This window comes from Oncorhynchus nerka, linkage group LG22 (genome assembly GCF_034236695.1).
Source record: "Oncorhynchus nerka isolate Pitt River linkage group LG22, Oner_Uvic_2.0, whole genome shotgun sequence".
NCBI lineage: Eukaryota > Metazoa > Chordata > Actinopteri > Salmoniformes > Salmonidae > Oncorhynchus > Oncorhynchus nerka.
Window position 1 is genome coordinate 32,914,680 of NC_088417.1, and position 23,865 is coordinate 32,938,544.

At 42.3% G+C, this 23,865-nt stretch overlaps 1 protein-coding gene across 1 annotated transcript; it reads right to left on the reverse strand.

Annotated features, from left to right (window-relative positions):
- Nucleotides 1-822: 822 nt before the first annotated feature.
- On the reverse strand, nucleotides 823-22,844 carry LOC115105114 (serine/threonine-protein kinase H1-like). The gene is made up of 4 exons (XM_029626749.2): nucleotides 22,118-22,844; nucleotides 21,766-21,865; nucleotides 20,787-21,560; nucleotides 823-2,421 (listed from the first exon to the last, which is right to left on the reverse strand). The coding sequence occupies exons 1-4, from the start codon at nucleotides 22,399-22,401 to the stop codon at nucleotides 1,987-1,989; spliced, it is 1,593 nt and encodes a 530-aa protein (XP_029482609.1). The 5' UTR covers nucleotides 22,402-22,844; the 3' UTR covers nucleotides 823-1,986.
- Nucleotides 22,845-23,865: the final 1,021 nt, after the last annotated feature.

Below are 23,865 nucleotides of genomic sequence, written 5' to 3' on the forward strand. Positions count from 1 at the left end.
TTTTGTTTTCCTCTCCGCATAGCCTTTTCCTAGAACGTTTTGGATTTGAAATAAAGTTCTCTGTACTGCTCTGGTAACGACTCACCTCCACCCACGACCATCGAGAGTTTGCCCGCTTCCACAAAGACCTGGGAGGGATGACCTGGCTAATTGCGAGTCCTGCCCGCCCTGCTATACCCTCTGACCGGCCCAGGCTCTGTTCCAAATGGCACCCTATTCCCTATATAGTGCACTACTTTTGGCCAGGCCCCCTAGCACTATATAGAGAATAGGGTGCCATTTGGAACGTAGGCCTATTCTCAGTGTCTGGCTTGCCCTGGTGTGGCTGTAGACACCATGGAAGCTACAGGTCAGACGTATCAGGGAAAGTGTTTCACCAGACTCACAAGAATATACAGTACATGAGCTGTTTTGTCTCTTCACAGTCTGTGAATGAGGATTGTGGAGGGAGAAATCCTTGGGGATCATATGCGTACCGATAGTGTTCCTCTATACCATTACAGGGTGAGAAGCCAATCTACAAGAGTGCTATCACATCTCTTGTCAATCCAAAGGAGAAATGATGGACGTGTTTAAACCAACTCAAGAAGTCTACTCACTCTTAGGCCCTTGAGCCTGTGATGGGAAAGATAATTCAACACCAAGGGACAATAGAAGAACACACATTAGTGCCTCTCATCGTTTCCATTAAGGATGCATTCATTCAGCCATGCCACAGGGTGCTCACCTTGTGGACAAATAATACAGATCATTATATATCATCAAAACATGGTGATGAAGAATGTTCATTTGATTAAAAACGTTTGTTACATTAACTTGTTGGAGTAATATACAGTTTATTTCACCTTACGTCAGAATGAGAAAAAGGATGCAGACACTAAGAAAACAAACATGCAGGTGGCAGGCAGATTAGATTTCATATTTATATTTACAACCATTCACTGGGGTAAAGAGGTGGTGTTAGTGAGGCCTTTCCACACAAATAGGCTAGATGTTACATCTGACTCCATCAACCAGCATCAGTGGTTGGACCCATTTTCCTCTATAAGTTTTACTCTCCTCTCCTCTCCAAAGTGGAAACTAGCCAAGTAAGTCAGACAGCAAGTCGGAATCCCTCATGGCACCCTATTCCCTTTATAGTGCACTGGAACCATAGGGCTCTGGTCAAAAGTAGTGCACAATATAGGGAATAGAGTGCCATTAAGCACATACCCCAAGTCATCTTCAACTGAGAACATGAATCACCAAGATTAAATACAAAACACAAAAAAATCATGAATATAATTTGTGATAATGCCTGATGAAATGGAGCAATTATTCTTCCCATCCTATTTGCATTTTGATGCACATTCAAACTTTGATTTTATTTTTGTTTTCCTCTCCGCATAGCCTTTTCCTAGAACGTTTTGGATTTGAAATAAAGTTTTCAGGTACTCAATTTAAATATTGATGATAGTTTATTACACTATTACAGAGCTGGGTGTTTCAAGAGGTAGCGTACCACTGCCTGTCAAGCCTCATCCCGCAGAGTTTCACTCATACTTATTTACTTAACCCTTTACTTTCCTGAAAGAAAATAGGACCTGTACTAGAGTTTCACTTATACGACACCTTAAAAATTATCTGATGTTTTGCCTATTCTTTAAGGCAAAGTCTGATCATCTCTGCTGGGGTTGGAGCTGGTACTGTCTTAGGAAAAGCCTCAGTCTGTGTGGCGTGTTTGTGAGCAACCAAGTGTTGAGGTAGCCTGAGCAGGATCAGAGTGTATAGCTGAGCATGGGTCTGTAACTAACACAGAGTGGCAGCAACAGAACAGGCTAAAGCTTTCAGCCTGATCCACAGACACCACTGGTCAAAAGTAATGCACTAAATAGGGAATAGAGTGCCATTTGGGAGACACGCCGATGTCTGCAGCAGCAAGACAGCAGACTTAGCCTGAACAGCTGTTATGCTGCTGATGTTAGCCTGACTGTGACTGGGTTTTTGTCAGGGCGACCCTGGCTGGGTGGTGGTGGAGCACGCTGGCTGAACCTGCTCAGGGGGCTTGTTGGGCTGGGAGGTGGGTCTTAGAGACTGGGTCGTAGCCTGGTTCCCTGGCTGTCGTCTCTGTTTCTGGGTGGTGGATCTCTGGGTTTGCTTCTTCTCCAGCAGATGTGTAGATCGACTGTGGCTGGCCCCGGACCCTGTGCTGCTGGGGCATCGGGAGGATGAGGAGGAGGAGGGTACGGAGGCCCGAGATGCCCGCCGCCAGAGGTTCTGGGAGATGGAGCGATGCAGGTTGGTCATGGATGAGGAGCTTGCTGACATGGTGACCACCCAGGGGTGGTGGAGGGCCTGGATGGCGGTGAGGCGAGATGAAGGGTCCACCCCTAGGAGGCGCTCAATGAAGTCCTTAGCCAGGTTGGAAACAGAGGGCCAGGGCTATGATGGGAAGAGGAGAGGAGAGAGGTAATCATTCACACTATGTATACTGTAATATGACTTACAGTACAGACTTAGACCTGTTATAAAGACTAGAAATGAAAGGTCAACTTTCATAATAACAGCTATCTGTCCTAGTAGGACTTACCTCAACTAATTTACTTTAGACTCCACTGCTCACATACATTGATGTAGTTCTGTCCTTGAGCTGTTCATGTCTTTTACTGTTCTGTATTATGTCATGTTTTATGTTTCGTGTGGACCCCAGGAAGAGTAGCTGCTGCTTTCGCAACAGCTAATGGGGATCCTAATAAAATACTAATACCAGGTGGTCTATACTGCAGATTATACTGCATTTCTAAAATAGCAGAGTCCATTCTCACTATTCCCTAGATACCCTTCAAGTGTAACAGCCCCTTGATTCGGTGAATCTAGTTTCTAAATACTTGATTGGACGACGACAGGACGTATTCAAAGTCCCGTTCAATCAAAATTGACACCAACTTCCAGGTATACATCCCAAACAGCACCTAATTCCCTTTATAGTGTACTACATATGGGACACACATACCAAGATTTGATTAAATAGGTCTCTACGAGTGTGTTACCTGACCTCTGCTGCCCAACAGTCAGGATGAGAAATACAAAAGCACAGCTAAATGTCACTGGGTAAATGGACCGGTCTTGGCTGAATTACTTTGAAACCTGAATATGACAAAACTGGATTTAGGTCTATGTGGGAATGGGTCCTAGGATAATTATTTTATTTACACTAGCTTCACAAAACAACCCTGCTTCACACCACATCTATGGGGTCTTTCAGTTCGTTGTTAATTCAAATAACACATTATCCCCCTTTGTAATGAATAAAATGACACTCATGAGTAGACCGTCATCAACGCGCAGTGTCTTTTCAATAAAGAATATATAATCTGTTTAAACTTCTTAGGGATAGGCGACCCATCAACGGGACAGTTGTAAATCATGCAGCGCCTTGTGTCACGATCGCAGATTTTAGAGAAACAACAAATGTCCGGTACATATAAGTGTCTTATATCGGCTGAAAGCTTAAAGTTTTGTTAATATAACTGCACTGTCCAATTTAAAACATTTTCTTCACCACGATAGGGTTGGTAAATTCACCTCTGAAGGTGAAATCTGTACTTACATTCTGAAATCTTGCTCTGATTTATCATCAAAATGGTCCCAGAGATAACATGAAGTGTAGTTTTGTTAGATAAAATCCTTTATCATATCAGAAAAAAGTCCATATAGCATGCATGATCGATTTTGTATTTCCACTCGTTCAATTTGCAAAGAAAGGAATCTGTGAAAATCTAACCCTAAACGTTGTTTCAACCAGTCAAATCACGTTCGTATTTATTCCCCAGAGATCCTAGAAAGTAACCAGACTTCACTATACCATTAGGGGTGTAGTACATCCTATAGGACACCAAATTTGGTCAGAGAGCGAAACCTTCATGGCACGCCGATGACGTGGGCAGTCTTCACGTGATTGACTATAACTTTGTCAAATAAGCACCAATCGGGGTCAAACAAAGCTAGCTATATAGCCAATGAACTGGGCTTTACGGGAGTATTTGATGCAAAACCCCGTATTTGATGCAAAATGTAGCTGTGCGATTGCAAGACTTTTCCTTTTGGTCAAAAATTATTAGAATATGGAGAGTTGTGAAGTTATGAACACTGGGTGTTTTGCAAATGTTGAACTTATAATATGGCTACTAATACTGGAAAAGCTAAATAAAAGTCCATGTATTCTGATTTGACGATATTCTTGCAGGAAATGTAATAGGGCGGCAGGTATGCTAGTGGTTAGAGCGTTGGACAAGTAACCGAAAGGTTGCTAGATCAAATCCCTGAGCTGACAAGGTAAAACATTTGTCGTTCTGCCCCTGAACAAGGCAGTTAACACACTGTTTCTAGCCATCATTGTAAATAAGAATTTGTTCTTAACTGACTTCCCCGGTTAAATAAATAAAAAATGTCTTCTTCACGATTTGCCCAAATGTACCTGGGTGACTTCACACTAAAGTCATGTAGTTTGCTCATACTTAAAGTTATCCGTTGGCACACACACAGCTGCCATTTTGTTTACACCATCAGAATTACAACCAGAGTGATGGCTAGATGTAGGACCTTTCTGTTGCATTTCAAAGATGGTGGTAAAACAATTTTTAAATGGTTGTTTTTTGTCTTTGTATTTTCTTCTACCAGATCTATTGTGATATATTCTCCTACATTTCCACAAACTTCAAAGTGTTTCCTTTCAAATGGTACCAATAATATGCATATACTTGCTTCAGGGCCTGAGCTACAGGCAGTTAGATTTGAGTATGTCATTTTTGGCAAAAATTGAAAAAAAGGGGGCTATCCCTAATTAACCAGCATGGCTACCACAGCATTCTGCAGCGATACGCCATCCCAATCATTTGTTTTTCAACAGGACAATAATCTGACACACCTCCAGGCTGTGTAAGAGCTATTTGACCAAGAAGGAGAGTGATGGAGTGCTGCATCAGATGACCTGGCCTCCACAATCACCCGACCTCAACCGAATTGAGATGGGATGAGTTGGACCGCAGAGTGAAGGAAAAGCAGCCAACAAGTGCTCAGCATATGTGTGAACTTCCTCAAGACTGTTGGAAAAGCATTCCAGGTGAAGTTGGTTGATATAATGTCAAGTGTGCAAAGATGTCATCAAGGCAAAGGGTGGCTACTTTGAAGAATCTCAAATATAAAATATATTTTGATTTGTTCAACACTTTTTTGGTTACTACATGATTCCACGTGTGTTATTTCATAGTTTTGATGTCTTCACTATTATTCTACAATGTAGAAAATAGTAAAAATAAAGAACAACCCTTGAATGAGTAGGTGTGTCGAAACGTTTGACTGGTACTGTATATTGATTATAATACTTTAATACCATAATAGCTCAAGAACAAAATCTACCAAATCTACCTGTCGCCTAAACAACCAAGACTCAAACTCATCAATGTCATTCAACAAAGAAAATAACGTCATAATCCCTAAAATAATGACTAATTTCCTTCACACTAAGCTCTCTCTATAAATACTTTTGAGGCTTTGATTATTGGTAATAGTGTAATCATTTGTTACCTCAGGCTACTTGTATTATTACTGTCAATGCACAATGCAATGCATGATACGCTTTTCTCACTTTACTGCTAAATAGAGCATGATACCTTCAATTAAAATATATCAAACATCTCACTTTAAAATGTTCTTCTGTACAATAAGGGCCACAACAACAACCCAAGGAAAACAGTGGATGAATGAATGTTTCTCTCTTATTCTTTAATTCAACCTCGCAAAAGCAGATAAACCTCGCTCTTCGGGGAAGGTCTCGCTCCTCTCTATTTTAATCCAGAAATGCATTTCTCCTTTTGTGTCTCTCACCCAGTAATGACAATTAATCAACCATGAAATTGACAATTGCAAAACTGTTGCCAGGGAGATGAATTTAAAGAGAAGCAGGTCTCACTCATAGACACAGTGTACTACACTAGAGAGAGCTAAGAGAGATGAAGAGAAAGAGGGAGAAGTCAACTGTCTGTCTGTAACTGAGCAGAAAGTACTGCACACAAAGCACCATAAACATGCTCCTCACAGACTCCCTTCATTGTGTTATTTCACACCTGAGAGAAGCAGTTTTTGATTGAGCTCCCACACCACATGCCGGTGTTTGTCTGTCCTTCAGAATCATAATTTTCTGACTGATGATTGCTTACATTGCCTTCAGAAAGCATTCAAACCCCTTAACTTATTACACATTTTGCTGTGTTACAGCCTGAATTTAAAATGGATTAAATAGATTTTTCTCTCTCACTCATCTACACACAATACCCCATAAATGACAAAATTAAAACAGGTTTTTATACATTTTTGCACATATATTGAAAATAAAACACAGAAATATCTCATTTATATAAGTATTCACACCCCCGAGTCAATACTTTGTAGAAGCACCTTTGGAAACGATAACAGCTGTGAGTGTTTCTGGTTATGTCTCTAAGAGCTTTCCACAACTGGATAGTGCAACATTTAGCCATTTATTATTTTCAAAATACTTCAAGCTCTGTCATATTGGTTGTTGATAATTGCTAGACAACCATTTTCAGGTAGATTTAAGTGAAAACTTTAACTCGGCCACTCATTCACTGTCTTCTTGGTATGCAACTCCAGTGTAGATTTGGCCTTGTGTTTTAAGTTATTGTCCTGCTGAAATGCGAAATAATCTTGCAGTGTCTGGTGGAAGGCAGACTGAACCAGGTTTTCCTCTAAGATTTTGCCTGTGCTTAACTCCATTCTGTTTGTTTTTTTATACTGAAAAACTCCCCAGTCCTTAGCGACTACAAGCATACAGTGGCTTGCGTAAGTATTCATCCACCTTCACATTTTACCTATTTTGTTGCCTTACAACCTGGAATTATTAAAATAGTTTTTGGGGGGTTTGTATCATTTTATTTACACAACATGCTTACCACTTTGAAGGTGCTAAATAATTTGTTTGTGAAACAAAAAATAAACAAGCCAAAAAACAGAACTTGAGCGTGCATAACTATTCACCCACCCAAAGTCAATACTTTGTAGAGCCACCTTTTGCAGCAATTACAGCTGCAAGTCTCTTGCATGTCTCTATAAGCTTGACACATCTAGCCACTGGTGATGTTTGCCCATTATGCAAGGCAAAACTGCTCCAGCTCCTTCAAGTTGGATGGGTTCCGCTGCTGTACAGCAATCTTTAAGTCTGGGCTTTGACTAGGCCATTCTAAGACATGAATATGTTTCCCCTTTCCCCTTAAACCCCTCAAGTGTTGCCTAAGGAGTATGCTTAGGGTCATTGTCCTGCTGGAAGGTGAACATCCGTCCCAGTCTCAACTCTCTGGAAGACTGAAACAGGTTTCCCTGAAGAATTTCCCTGTATTTAGTGCCATCCATCATTCCTTCAATTCTGACCAGTTTCCCAGTCCCTGCCAATGGAAAACATTCCCACAGCATGATGCTGCCACCACCATGCTTCACTATGGGGATGATGTTCTCGGGGTGACAGGTTTTGGACTTGTGCCAGACATAGCGTTTTCCTTGGCCAAAAAGCTCAATTTTAGTCTCATCTGACCAGATTACCTTCTTCAATATGTTTGGGGAGTCTTACACATGCCTTTCGGCGAACACCAAATGTGTTTGTTAATTTTTTTCTTCAAGCAATGGCTTTTTTCTGGCCACTCTTCCATAAAGCCCAGCTCTGTGGAGTGTACGGTTTAAAGTGGACTGATACTCAAATCTCCGCTGTGGAGATTTTGCAGCACCTTCAGGGTTATCTTTGGTCTCTTTGTTGCCTCTCTGATTAATGCCCTCCTTGCCTGGTCCGTGAGTTTTGGTGGGCGGCCCTGTCTTGGCAGGTTTGTTCTGGTGCCATATTCTTTCCATTTTTAAATAATGGATTTAATGGTGCTCCGTGGGATGTTCAAAAGTTTCGGTAATTTTTTTATAACCCAACCCTGATCTGTAATTCTCCACAACTTTATCCCTGACCTGTTTGGAGAGCTACTTGGTCTTCATGGTGCCGCTTGCTTGGTGGTGCGCCTTGCTTAGTGGTGTTGCAGACTCTGGGGCCTTTCAGAACAGGTGTATATATACTGAGATCATGTGACAGACCATGTGACACTTAGACTGCACACATTTAGACTTTTTAAAACTAATTATGTGACTTCTGAAGGTAATTGGTTGCACCAGATCTTATTTAGGGGGTGAATACATATGCAAGCACCACTTTTTTTTGTTTTTTTGAAACATGTTATTTTTTTCCATTTCATTTCACCAATTTGGACTATTTTGTGTATGTCCATTACATGAAATCCAAATAAAAGTCCATTTAAATTACAGGTTGTTATGCAGCAAAATAGGAAAAACGCCAAGGGGATGAATACTTTTGCAAGGCACTGTACCCGTACCGGAGTGCCAAGTCTAGGACCAAAAGGCTCCTCAACAGCTTCTACCCCCAAGCCATAAGACTGCTGAACAATTCGCAACCGGGCAATTTACATTGACCCCCCTCCCTTTTGTACACTGCTGCTACTCGTTGTTTGTTTGTTACCTATATATAGTCACTTCGCCCCCACCTACATGTACAGATTACCTCAACTAGCCTGTACCCTCGTACACTGACTCGGTACCGGTGCCCCCTGTATATAGCCTCGTTATTGTTATTCTTATTGTGTTATTTTTTTATTCTTACTTTTTATCTTAGTCTACTTGGTAAATATGTTCTTCTTCTTGAACTGCACTGTTGGTTAAGGGCTTGTAAGTAAGCATTTCACAGTAAAGTCTACACTTGTTGTATTCGGCGCATATAAATAAAGTTTGGTTTGGTTTGATAACATGATGCAGCCACCATGATGCTTGAAAATATGGAGAGTGGTACTCAGTAATGTTGTAGTGTTTTTTCCCCAAACATAACACTTTGTATTCAGGACAAAGAGTTCATTTGCCTTGCCACATTTTTTGCAGTATTACTTTCGTGCCTTGTTGCAAAAAGGATGGATGTTTTGGAATAATTTATATTCTGTACAAGCTTCCTTCTTATCACTCTGTCAATTAGGTGAGTATTGTGGAATAACTACAATGTTGTTGATCCATCACAGCCATTAAACTCTGTTACTGTTTTAAAGTCACCATTAGCCTCATGGTGAAATTACTGAGTGGTTTCCTTCCTCTCCGGCAACTGACGCCTGCATCTTTGTAGTGACTGGGTGCATTGATACACCATCCAAACCGTATTTAATAATTTTGCCATTATTATTCAATATCTGCTTCTTTTTTTAACCATCTACCAATAGTTGACCTTCTTTGCAAGACATTGGAAAAACCTCCCTGATCTTTGTTGTTTAATGTGTGTTATAAATTCACTGCTCTACTGAGGGACCTTACAGATAATTGTGTTCTTATTTTTATTTTTTTAATTCACCTTTATTTAACCAGGTAGGCCAGTTGAGAACAGGTTCTCATTTACAACTGTGACCTGGCCAAGATAAAGCAAAGCAGTGCGACAAAAACAAGACATAGAGTTACACATGGGATAAACAAACGTACAGTCAATAACACAATAGAAAAATCTGTAAACAGTGTGTGCAAATGAAGTAAGGGGGTAAGGCAATAAATAGGCCATAGTAGCGAAGTAATTACAATTGAGCAATTTACACTGGAGTGATTTGTGCAGATGAGGATGTGCAAGTATTAATATTGGTGTGCAAAAGAGCAGAAAAACAAAAACAAATATGGGGATGAGGTAGACAGTTGGTTGGATGGATGGGCTATTTACATGGGCTGTGTACAGCTGCAGCGATCGGTAAGCTGCTCTGACAGCTGACACTTAAAGTTAGTGAGGGAGATATAAGTCTCCAGCTTCAGTGATATTTGCAATTCGTTCCAGTCATTGGCTGCAGAGAACTGAAAGGAAAGGCGGCCAAAGTAGGCGTTGGCTTTGGGGATGACCAGTGAAATATACCTGCTGGAGCGCGTGCTACGGGTGGGTATTGCTATGGTGACCAGTGAGCTGAGATAAGGCGGAGCTATACCTAGCAAAGACTTATAGATGACCTGGAGCCAGTTGGTTTGGCAACGAATACGTAGCGAGGACCAGCCAACGAGAGCATACAGGTCGCAGTGGTGGGTAGTATATGGGGCTTTGGTGACAAAACGGGTGGCACTGTGATAGATTGCATCCAATTTGCTGAGTAGAGTGTTGAAGGAAAATGTGTAAATGACATCGCCGAAGTCAAGGATCGGTAGGTTTGTCAGTTTTATAAGGGTAGGTTTGGCGGCATGAGTAAAGGAGGCTTTGTTGCGAAATAGGAAGCCGATTCTAGATTTAACTTTGGATTGGAGATGCTTAATGTGAGACTGGAAGGTGAGTTTACAGTCTAGCCAGACACCTAGGTATTTATAGTTGTCCACATATTCTAAGTCAGAAGTCCAGAGTAGTGATGCTAGTTGGGCTGGCGGGGGCGTGCAGGAATCGGTTGAAGAGCATGAATTTCGTTTTACTAGCATTTAAGAGCAGTTGGAGGCCACGGAAGGAGTGTTGTATGGTATTGAAGCTTGTTTGGAGGTTTGTTAACACAGTGTCCAAAGAAGGGCCAGAAGTATACAGAATGGTGTCGTGGGCGTAGAGGTGGATCAAATAATCACCCGCAGCAAGAGTGACATCATTGATATATACAGAGAAAAGAGTCTGCCCGAGAATTGAACCCTGTACCACCCCCATAGAGACTGCCAGAGGTCTAGACAACAGGCCCTCTGATTTGACACACTGAACTCTATCTGAGAAGTAGTTAGTGAACCAGGCGATGCAGTCATTAGAGAAACCAAGGCTGTTGAGTCTGTCGATAATAATGTGATGATTGACAGAGTCAAAAGCCTTGGCCAGGTCGATGAAGACGGCTGCACAGTACTGTCTTTTATCAATGGCGGTTATGATATCATTTAGGACCTTGAGTGTGGCTGAGGTGCACCCGTGACCAGCTCGGAAACCAAATTGCATAGCAGAGAAGGTACGGTGGGATTCGAAATGGTCGGTGATCTGTTTGTTCACTTGGCATTCGGAGACTTTAGAAAGGCAGGGCAGGATGGATATAGGTCTGTAACAGTTTGGGTCTAGAGTGTCTCCCCCTTTGAAGAGGGGGATGACCGCGACTGCTTTCCAATCTTTAGGAATCTCAGACGATACGAAAGAGGTTGAACAGACTAGTAATAGGGGTTGCAACAATGGCGGCGGGTAATAGGTAGAGAGGGTCCAGATTGTCTACCCCAGCTGATTTGTAGGGATACAGATTTTGTAGCTCTTTCAGAACATCAGCTGTCTGGATATAATGGAATGGTATCAAACACACGTGTAAAGTACTTAAGTAAAAATACTTGAAAGTACTGCTTAAGTGTTTTTTTGGGGGGTATCTGTACTTTACTTTTTATATTTTTGACAACTTTTACTTTTACTTCACTACATTCCCAAAGAATATTATGTACTTTTTCCTCCATACATTTTCCCTGACACCCAAAAGTACATTTTGAATGCTTAGCAGGACAGGAAAATGTTCTAATTCACACACTTATCAAGAGAACATCCCTGGTCATCCCTACTGCCTCTAATCTGGTGGACTCACTAAACACATGCTTTGTTTGTCAATGATGTCTGAGTGTTGTTTGCTTAATATAAGGAATTTGAAATTATTTATAGTTTTAAGTATATTTTAGCAATAACATTTACTTTTGATACTTAAGCATAAAAAACAAATACTTTTAGACTTTTAAGAGTAGGATTTTCCTGGGTGACTTTCACTTTTGAGTCATTTTCTATTAAAGATATCTTTACTTTTACTCAAGTACGACAGTTTTTCACAACTGTTTGATACCAATCCATTTTTTTATTGAACCTTTATTTAACTAGGCAAGTCAGTTAAGAACAAATTGTTATTTACAATGACAGCCTGCCCCGGCCAAACCCTAACCCGACGACGCTGGGCCAATTGTGCACCGCCCTATGGGACTCCCAATCACGGCTGTCCTTATGAACCGTCCTCCCCCCAGCAGCCTCCACTACAATAATATGAAGGATCTTCATACTTTCCCCAAGTATTCTTCTATATCAATACACTGAAGAAGAGGGAAGAGTTGTGGCAACTCTGTCTGTGGTAGTGCACCAACGACCTGAAATACAAGTATATTTTCTTGTTTTATTTTGTAAATTTTTCACATAAAAACAGTGGCTTTATTAGGTTTGGTAGAAAGGGACAAGAGCCTGAACCATATATCATTGCTGAGGAGAAAGTCAGATTAGGAGAGAAAGGGAAAGGTATTGGGCAGAGGAAGAAGGAGAATAACACTACGTCCCAAATGGCACCCTATTCCCTGCCTACATCGTTCACTACTAATAGGGCCATGGTCAGAAGTAGTGCACTATGTAGGGAATAGAGTGCCATTTGGGGATGCAACCTTAGAAGAGAAAACACTACAGGGCCTGGTTTATTGAGCAACATGCCGTTAGCTGTTAGAGAGACAGGAAGATGTGAGGAGTCAGTGAGTCGCTTCGCTCCGGCTCTTTTAGCGCCAGGATCCATCCTCACCTGACAAACATATAATTACAACAAATAAAGAAAACGCTAGAGGCTAGGATTACAGCTCTAATGTGATTGCGTGGATAATGCACTCTGAATAATGTAAAACTGCACGCAAGCCTCTCAGACAGTCACTGCTAAAGATTTATTAGCTGCTGTTATGGGAAGTGGAACCCAAGCAGGGATTTTCCATAGCAACAAAGACAACCTTATATAACATTAGTACATACAGTATATACCACTATAATAGCACAGCTATTAAGGCCAATGGAAGAATGTAGCCAGGTGTTTTAAATCAAACAAATAACTGGCCTGCATGTATATTGTAATACCAAACATAAATGACCATTCAAAGTCTAAATATCAAATCCAGGTGGTAAACAAATTTAAATGTCATGACTCAAGTGGAATATAAAGAGGAGATTGTTTTTCTATATGGACTGCTGAGTTCATTCACAGTCCCCTCACTAGGTGGCAGACTGGGCTAACTATTAGAATCATGCATAGCTCTTGCCGCTAAATCTACCATGCAGATGCTTAGGTCAATATTGTGTGGCTGTTGTAATTTGTTGTTCAAATGCAGAAAAATCACCATGCTATGGCAAGTTCACAATGAACTCATGCTTGCAGTGAACAGGTTGAGCGATAAGGCTCAAATAGCCCAGAGGCAACTTCCTCCCCACCCCCTATCCCCCATCCCTCCTCCTTCACCTCTACAGTTCAGAGTTTCTACCACACAGCCTGAGGCCAGGGTTGTGACACCTGTGATGCTGTACTGCAGTGGGGGAAGGAGAAGTGGTGTGTGTGTGTGTGTGTGTGTGTGTGTGTGTGTGTGTGTGTGTGTGTATGTGTGTATGTGGGGCGTCATGCCCATAGGGGGCATGTGCCCCTCAGATTTGTCCCGTTAAAACATTTTTGTTACATTTTTGTTGTTGTTGTTTCTCTGTAATACTACTAGCCACCTAGCACTTTTATAAAGTTGTCTTCAGCCCAGATAGGTTCCCAATCTCCTAACCTCATAACTAGCCACCAAGAAGCCATTTTAGGCTATCAATCAAGCTAGAGTAGCTAGCTTGTCTAACTATGTTAGCTGGCATGCCTCCTGGCAAGGTTGGTAGACTTTAGAAAAGCAAACAATTACTAAATGTACTGAACAACACTCACATTCATTTCAATCCTTTACCCAGATTTAGCAGAGATGCAGAGAAGCATATTTAGTTTGGTTAAAAAAAACACCAGTCAAAAGGATACAGACAGCTCCTATAGAATATTAGCTCAAAAGTATTCACGAGTCACTGCAACTAAATATAAAAAGGTACCGGCACCCAAAATGAGTACCGGCACATACAGTTCATTAAGAAATGATTCAGACCCCTTGACTTTTTCCACATTTTGTTACGTTACAGCCTTATTCTAAAACAGATTAAATAAAAATAATGTCTCATCAGTCTACACACAATACCCCATAACGACAAAGCGAAAACAGGTTTCTAGAATTTTTAGCAAATGCTATGAGACTCAATGAGACTTGCTCATCAAATGCTATGAGACTCAAAATGTAGCTCAGGTGCATCCTGTTGCCATTGATCATCCTTGAGATGTTTCTTCAAATTTATTGAAGTCCACCTGTGGTAAATTCAATTGATTGGACATGATTTGGAAAGGCACACACCTGTCTATATAAGGTCCCACAGTTGACAGAGCATGTCAGAGCAAAAACCAAGCCATGAGGTCAAAGGAATTGTCCGTAGAGCTCCGAGACAGGATTGTGTCAAGGCACATATCTGGGGAAGGGTACCAAAACTATTCTGCAGCATTGAAGGTCCCCAAGAACACAGTGGCCTCCATCATTCTTAAAAGGAAGAAGTTTGGATGACACCTGGGCTATCATTCCTCCTCCATTTCCTCCCCCACTCTTTCGCTCTCCTCTCCGTCGCTCTCCTTCTCTCTCTCCGTCTTTCTCTCGCTCTGTCTCTCTCCAATTCTCTTTCTTGCTCTGTCTCCATTTCTCTCTCTTTCACTGTCTCCCTCTCTATCTTCCTATCTCTCTCCATCTCTGGCTGGCTCCTCACAATTTACTGTACTATAGGGCTCCTTTAACGCTTTGAGTGGAGTATGTAAGCCAAAGCTTTATGGCCTAACTGTATGCGCAAAATATTCGCCAATGGCCAAATGCTTTTTGGGAATTTGGCCAGAAAAAGTTCATAGCGATCCACTGTGGCAAAAAGGACAATGTCGAAGTTGAATTCAATGAGAGAAAAGGAGAGTTTAAAATAAAGAGAAAGGAGGGCCATAAAAGTAATGTTTGGGTGTGATTTTGTGAAGTGGTAAACGTGTGCAGTGTGATTATTGTGAGGCGCTACACACATTCAAGAGTTACAAGACGGGGGACTTCAAATATGGCAACTCAAGGGAACTATAGCCTACTGTTTTGATGGGTTAAATTTATAAAAGCCTAACTGAAATCTGGACACTGCGTGTAGGTCTATAACCTCTCACATAACCAATATAATACAAACTCCTGAAGAATTAAGCATATCTTGCAGTAAAATGATACACCAAATGTACATTTTGACTCGGGAACAGGAGTGGAGAAATATGATTTTTTTCTTTCAGCATCTTGAGAGAATGAATGCGTAGTTAGGGACTGTCTGTAAAGGCGCTATCTCTATCAGATTCATAAAAGCTGATAGTATTTCAACCATATAAAATATTTGTATTTATTTTTTATTTAACCTTTATTTAACTAGGCAAGTTAGTTAAGAACACATTCTTATTTAAAATGGTGGCCTACCCAGGGCAAACCCTCCCCTAACCCGGACGATGCTGGGCAAATTGTGCGCCGCCCTATGGGACTCACGGCCAGTTGTGATAGAGCCCTTGATCGAACCCGGGTCTGTAGTGACGACTTAGCTGACTGTGCCACTCAGGATCCCATAATATGCATCCAAGCAGTACTGAAATCTTATCAGAAACATGTTGGGTATTTTCCACTGCTTATAATTTCCTTAAAACTGGCCAAACTGATATCATTTGAAAATTTTGCACGAAAAATCTTTCACATTTTTTTAAGTTATGGCATTTTCTCCACGGTCCCTAAATGTCTGTTGAGCGAGAGAAGCAGAGATGAAAGAGAACTTTGCTGATGTCAACTATATTGAACAAAAATATAAATGCAATATGCAACAATTTCAAAGATTCTACTTAGTTACAGTTCATACAAGGAAATCAGTCAATTGAAATAAATTCATTAGGCCCATTCATCTATGGATTTCACATGACTGGGAATACAGATATGCATCTGTTGGTCACAGATACCTTAAAAAAAGTAGGGGCTTGGATCAGAAAACCAGTGAGTCACTGGGGTTACCACCATTTGCTTCATGCAGCGCGACACATCTCTTTTGCATAGAGTTGATCAGGCTGTTGATTGTGGCCTGTGGAATATTGTCCCACTTCTCTTCAAAGGCTGTACGAAGTTGCTGGATATTGGCGGGAACTGGTAAACACTGTCGTACATGTCGATATAGAGCACACCAAACATGCTCAATTGGTGACATGTCTGGTAAGTATGCAAGCCTTTCGGGAATTGTTTACAGATCCTTGCGACATGGGGTCATTATCATGCTGAATCATGAGGTGATGGCGGCGGATGAATGGCATGACAGTGGTCCTCAAGATTTCATCACGGGTATCTCTGTGCATTCAAATTGCCATAGATAAAATAAAATTGTGTTTGTTGTCCGTAGCTTATGCCTGCCCATACCATAACCCCACCACCACCAGGGGGCACTCTGTTCACAATGTTGACATCAGCAAACAGCTCGCCCAAACGAGCCCATACACATGACATGGTCTGCGGTTGTGAGGCCGGTTGGACGTACTGCCAATTCTCTAAAACGACGTTGGAGGTGGCTTATGGTAGAGAAATTAACACAAAATTACCTGGAAACAACTCTGGCGGACATTCCTGAAGTCCACATGCCAATTGCAAGCTCCTGTAAAAGTGAAACATCTGTGGCATTGTGTTTTGTGACAAAACTGCACATTTTGGAGTGGCCTTTTATTGTGCCCAACACAAGGTGCACCTGTGTAACAGCACATTTTCTATTGGCCTATTTGCGAGTTACGGTCAGGTGGGGGCCTCAAATTTTCACGTTATCACAGCTGGGTTATTAGCTATTCCAGGCGTGTGGTTGAACAAACTGCTGACCTGCGCGTCACTAGTATGCACGTCTGTTTGTATGTGTGTGTGTGTTCATGGATGTACAGTGGCTTGCGAAAGTATTCACCCCCTTGGCATTTTTCCTGTTTTGTTGCCTTACAACCTAGAATTAAAATGGATTTTTGGGGGTTTGAATCATTTGATTTACACAACATGCCTACCACTTTGAATATATTAAATATTTTTGTTGGTGAAACAAGCAAGAAATAAGACAAACAAACAGAAAACTTGAGCGTGCATAACTATTCCCCCACCCCAAAGTCAATACTTTGTAGAACCACCTTTAGCAGCAATTACAGCTGCAAGTCTCTGGGTCATGTCTCTATAAGCATGGCACATCTAGCCACTGGGATTTTTGCCCATTATTCAAGGCAAAACTGCTCCACCTCCTTCAAGTTGGATGGGTTCCGCTGGTGTAGAGCAATCTTTAAGTCATACCACAGATTCTCAATTGGACTGAGGTCTGGGCATTGACTAGGCCATTCCAAGACATGTACATGTTTCCCCTTAAACCACTCAAGTGTTGCTTTAGCAGTATGCTTAGGGTCATTGTCCTGCTGGAAGGTGGACATCCGTCCGAGTCTCAAATCTCTGGAAGACTGAAATAGGTTTCCCTCAAGATTTTCCCTGTATTTAGCTCATCCATCATTCCTTCAATTCTGACCAGTTTTCCAGTCCCTGCCGATGAAAAACATCTCCACAGCATGACGCTGCCACCACCATGCTTCACTGTGGGGATGGTGTTCTCGGGGTGATGAAAGGTGTTGGGTTTGTGCCAGACATAGTATTTTTCTTGATGGCCAAAAAACTACATTTTAGTCTCATCTGACCAGAGTACCTTCTTCCATATGTTTGGGGAGTCTCCCACATGCTTTTTGGCGAACACCAAACAGGTTTGCTTATTTTTTTCTTTAAGCAATGGCTTTTTCTGGCCACTCCTCCGTAAAGCCCAGCTCTGTGGAGTGTACGGCTTAAAGTGGTCCTATGGACAGATACTCCAATCTCCACAGCTCCTTCAGGGTTATCCTTGGTCTCTTTGCCCTCCTTGCCTGGTCCATGAGTTTGTGGGCAGCCCTCTCTTGGCAGGTTTGTTGTGGTGCCATATTCTTTCCATTTTTTAATAATGGATTTAATGGTGCTCCGTGGGATGTTCAAAGTTTGATATTTTTTTATAACCCAACCCTGATCTGTACTTCTCCACAACTTTGTCCCTGACCTGTTTGGAGAGCTCCTTGGTCTTCATGGTGCCGCTCGCTTGGTGGTGCCCCTTGCTTAGTGGCGTTGCAGACTCTGGGGCCTTTCAGAACAGGTGTATATATACTGAGATCAGATCATGTGCCAGATCATGTGACACTTAAATAAAGTCCACCTGTGTGCAATCTAACTAATTATGTGACTTCTGAAGATAATTGGTTGTACCAGATCTTATTTAGGGGCTTCATAGCAAAGGGGGTGAATACAAATGCACGCACCCCTTTTCCATTTAAAATGTTGTATTTTTTTTGGAAACAAGTCATTTTTTTCCTTTCATTTCACCAATTTGGACTATTTTGTGTGTGTTCACATGACATGAAATTCAAATACAAATCTATTTAAATTGCAGGTTGTAATGCAACAAAATAGGAAAAACGGCAAGGGGGATGAATACTTTTGCAAGGCACTGTAAGTGTGTGTGGGTGGTATGAGAGACAGATAGTCTGGTTGCACACACCTGTGAACATGTGATGTATAAGGATGGGCTTCTGTACCTCTAATTTGGTGTTTTATTAGAAAGTGGTGGAAAACTCTGTCAGGCCCCGCTCTAGAATCTCCCATAATTGTTCAATTGGGTTGTGATCTGGTGACTGAGTCAGCTATGGCATATGGCACCATCGCATGAGCCTGAAGCCACAGACTCTGGCCAAACTCATGTTTCTAAAAATGAATTCAAAGGCACTGTAGATGTAGCTTAATAAGGCATTTTTTTTCGTTTCATTTGTATTTAATTCTAATTAAGTCACAGCCTAAATGTGCAATTCATAGACTATAATGATTTAATAAAACGAAATGTTGTTTAAATGCTGAGTGGTTAATGTCCCTGCCAGCCTTGACATAATTTCAATAATATAGCCTAAATAATTCATTTTCATCCTTCTTAGGCTACCTGTCTGACTCCTGACCTATTTAGAGTGTTTATATCTTGTTTAATACAACACATAGCCTATTTAAAATGATGAGCGCGTCTTAAAGTTTCCTGTTGTTTATTAAAATACTTTTCATTCAAATCATATGGTTTGGTTTCGATGCTTCATATCCAAAATGGTAGGTCCAGGTAGTCACAAAAATCAATGGCTGTTGGATAAATTGTGATTTTAATGAACGGAGTGAATTTGGAGAGGCAGTTTTTTTTCTTTTTGAGCAAGGAGCGTTTTTTTAGCGGAACGGTTGGAAAGGACGTGGAGCGCGGGAGCAGTGCGCAAGCAACACTCCATGAGAGATGAGCGGCATTTCCGACAGCTCAACTCCGCTCACATACTCTGTGCCCTGTGGATGGGGGCACTGTCATCCTATGGGGGCATAGCCATGGGAGCCAAAATAACGGCCAAAATAACGGCCTGCCCATCATTGTTATACATGACCCTAAGCAGGATGGGATGTTAATTGCTTAATTAACTCAGGAACCACACTTCTGTGGAAGCACCTGCTTTCAAAATACTTTCTTTCCCTCATTTAATCAAGTGTTTCCTTTACTTTGGCAGTTACGTGTACATTCAACACCTAGTCGCACACGCTTACTTCTTACATTTATGCACACATCAAATCAGGTTACAGACCACGTAGCTAGGCCTAAGACCCCTAGACATAAATAGTGCAGCAAAATCAGTAGACTAGTTATTCATTTCGTAACCGTTGCAGACAAGGTTATTATACAGCCGAAACACAAATATATTTTCTCAGTTTTACATAAGAAATATTTCTAGAAAGCTATAAATATGTGAAATATGTTTTTTTTTGTAAATCCCACCCAGGGTTTCAGCCATATCCATTATTCCTTTGGTGGTCTGTCTGGTCAGTGTAGCCGCAGTAAACATTGGAATAATAGAGCAGACTGAAATGTCAAGCCGCTGCATACAACAGAATGGGGCCATGCTTTAAAGCCCACTGAATAATCCCAGGCTGGGGTGTAATCAGCGTGAAAGAACGGACCCAAACCTCCCCACAAACACACCACCACAGAGACTGAGCTTGTGCTTGTGTGTGTGTGTGTGTGTGTGTGTGAGAGCGCTCTAACAAAACTGTTAAAATATCCAGTTCAGTTACAGCACGGAGCAGAAAGGAGCAGAGAGGACATGAACGACAAGGCCCTATTTACCCTCTAAGCGTTTTCAAAGAGCTAAATCAAACATACGTGTCCATTCAAGTGTGTTACCATGCTGATCTGCTGAAGGAGATCAATGGAGAAAAACTTCACATGATGGTTCTGAGATGTTCAGTGAGACATTCAGTTCAGTGATTCAGACTATTAGAAATTATCTGGTGAAATAATGATGAGGATATGATGTGTGTAACTGTATGGTTATGTTTCCTTGTTGAGAGAAATTGTGTGAGAGTGTGTGACAGTGTGTGTGTGTGTGTGTGTCTTCTGCATGAGTGAAAGACCGTGTTTGAAAGTGTGTGATGCGTGGCAGGCAGTGGATGTAGAAGGACTTCACTCAGATCATTGTCCTGCTGTGCACGATGGGACTACATAGCCAAACCAGCAAAAAGACAGATGGATCATTCAAAGTAAAAAAAAACATTTAAAGAAGGAAATCTAGGATTTGGATCTCACGGATGGTCAGTCCTTGCACCGATAACTCAGTCTAAGAATTGAGAGTGGTTACATTGCTCCAGCCCCATCCCTCTGCTGTTTACAAGAAAGCAGTGGGGTGACAGCTTTGTTGTTGTTTGAATCCCAGATTGCCCCTTTAAGAAACGCATGATGGAACGCAACAACAACTCACCTCTCCGTGGAAGCTGTACCTTCCCCTGAGGATGGCTCTGTAGAGTCTGGGCCGGCTGTCGTCCTCGAAGGGCATGGAGCCACTGAGTAGGATGTAGGCTATGACCCCTAGGGCCCACATGTCCACCTGGCAGGAGTAGGGCAACCTCAAGACCACCTCTGGGGCCATGTACTCTGGTGTCCCACAAGTGGTCGTCATGGACCAGTCTCTTCTACCGCCACCTCCTCCATCCCCTCTTCCATCTCTTCCACTTCCTTTTCCATCCCTTCTATCACAGCTTTCCTTACCATCCCTATTTGCTACCCTACCACCTGGAACTCCACCCAGACTTGCACCCCTTCCACTGCCTCTTCCAACTCCACTATCTCCACTTCCACTGCCCACTCCATCCCCACCTCCATCCTTACCCCCTCCAGGGTCCCTGTTCCCAAAGCTGGCCAGTCCAAAGTCAGTCACCAGCAGGCGTGAGTCGGCTCCAGGGTGGTAGTACAACAGATTCTCAGGTTTCAGGTCCCTGTGTGTGATGCCCAGAGAATGAAGATACCCCACCCCGGCTAAAGTCATCTGCAGGGCTCTGGTGGCATCACGCTCGGTGAAGTGGCCCTTAGCGATGACACGGTCGAACAGCTCCCCGCCCGTGGCCAGTTCCAGAACCATGTAGACCCTCTGGGGCGACTGGAACACCTCCACCAGCTGTACCACATTGAGGTGGCTGACCCTGCGTAGCACCCCCAGCTCCGAGTCACACACCTCTCGCCCTTCCCTGGCCTCCACCTGCAACAGGTGTTGAATTTCATTTTAGAAAACGACACACAATCCTGAATAGTTTGACCACTGATATTACTGCCCTTTTAATTTGTTGGTGTAATTGCCCTTACTAATGTTGCACACTTCCTTCTCCTTCTGTTTCTCCCCTCATGAACATTCGCTGTCCCCCTACCTCTTCCCTAGGTCTACTGGAAGAAATACGTTTACAGACCTCCATCATCTTGATGGCGAAGGGTTGGCGGGTGGCTCTGTGCTCGACGCGTACCACCCGGCTGAAGCTCCCCCTACCGATCAGGGCCTTGATATCATACCTGGACAGAGAGGGCAGGAGGGAGAAGAGAAAAGGGCGAGTGGGAAGTAGAATAGTGTTCTGTTCTACTGTATTCAACTCTAGTGAGGTGAGGTCTTCTATGGGAGATAAATATGAAATATCATAGAATATGGAGTCATCATCATCATCAACAACATTAGCAAATTAATTAGTCTAAGTACCTACAATGAATCGGCACTGATTTATATTGCTACTACTGATCTTCAAACGTTAACGATTTTTATACAGTTACCTTGCTGTGACTCTGGGGTCAAACTTCGCCTTGTACTTGGCCACTTTGTTGTGCCTCTGCCCATCCTGGCCCGTCGGCAGTAGAACGCGTGACGGCGCCTGTGTACCCGTAACTCCACTGCTCTGAACAACACCCAAAAAGTCTTTCTGCGTCCCTTTACACTTCTGTAGCTCATCGTCTAACTCTTTTCTTTTGTGACTGTAGCCCACTACCGACTTCACGAAGCTCACGTAACCGTTTTTAACCGAGCTTTCTGGCAGCACCTTGGTGCTTCCGCAGCCCATTACTAAAGCGCAACTAACGAAGGCATGAAGAGAAAAGGGACAGTTGCTGCTTGCGTAATTGCGTGCGCTAAGAAAAACGTACACAATCTTAACAGACTCGATCAGCAGCAACGCCAACTTGCACCTATACTACAATACACATACACGGCTAAATTGGTGAAGAAACGTCTGGAAGAGTGAGTGAGCAGGTGCAGGCAACGCTTAGAATGTGTGAATGAATGGATTCACTGAAAAGGATTTTCTCGACATTCTGTCACGCAGGTGCATAAGGTGCGGATGCTCTTCCACATCAGTCAGTTGCCAAAGATAACACGTCAGTATGAGTTGTTTTGAAGCTTTTGACATTCTTTCACTGAGCTCGTTAAAGTATAATCATCTCCGAACTGGGCTATCCTCTAGAACTAGGCTATTTCTGGTAGTATTGCCACCCACCCTGGCCCGTGATGCTGGTTGATGACAGAGTAACCTACCATAGGCCTATTATGGCTTTCATCTTCTATAATTGTCATTGTGTGGTGTCTGTCTGCAGTAGCGGTGTGTGGGCAATATGACTGGGGAAGCAAAGCCAGAAAAAAATGCAGTATTACAACCTATGTGTAATTGCGTTGTTTTCTCTATAACCTGTTAGTTCATATGCATTGTGACCCTGATATATACCTAAGGCTGAGACAATAAGAAGGCACAGTGGCAGAATAAATTCAACCACACCTTTGTTTCATCACAAAACCGGAGAGCAACCTCTGTCCGTGAAGTCCACAAAGCACATTGCATGTAACAAACAGTTACATGGCCTACAGTATGGTCTAGCAAGTTAATGTTTCTGACATTTTCGGACTGCTAAACAACTATTGATTTAGAACCACAGAGAGCAACTGCAATTTAGTCCAATCAACATAAGCTAAATATGATGTGGCTGTCTATGGTTCTGATTTGTGTGCGTGTGAGTGTGTGTGTGTGCGTGCGTTCATGCATGTAGTAAAATCATGTTGATTCACCCTAGAAATGCCAATGCCATCCTCCTCTCTGTCATACAGTACATGCTTTTATTTTTTGTTGTCCTAGGCTACCTGGCTAAAATGCTTTCTAGCTAGTCTAGCTTCCTATCATGGGAAATGTTAGCCAGTTAACCTTCTACATCTAGCTACATATTGAACTTCCATCCTCTCATTCCAGGGGCACAATGTATTTTATGGTTGGATCAGAATCGCCATTATAATCATTGGCCAGTAAGGAGAATTAAGTAAAACCACAACTCCAAATCCCTATCCTCACCCATGGCTAATTTAGGAAAGGGACAATTTTCATTAGCTAGCTAGCCACCACAGAACAACAACACAACCAGATGCAGCAATGCAAGTTGTTACTGTCAATGACCTATTTCTCTGTGATAGGAGTGAAGCCAAATCCAAACTGACTTCCCTTGACACCTTTTTTTGGTGCACAAGCACCATTCACAGTTGCGCT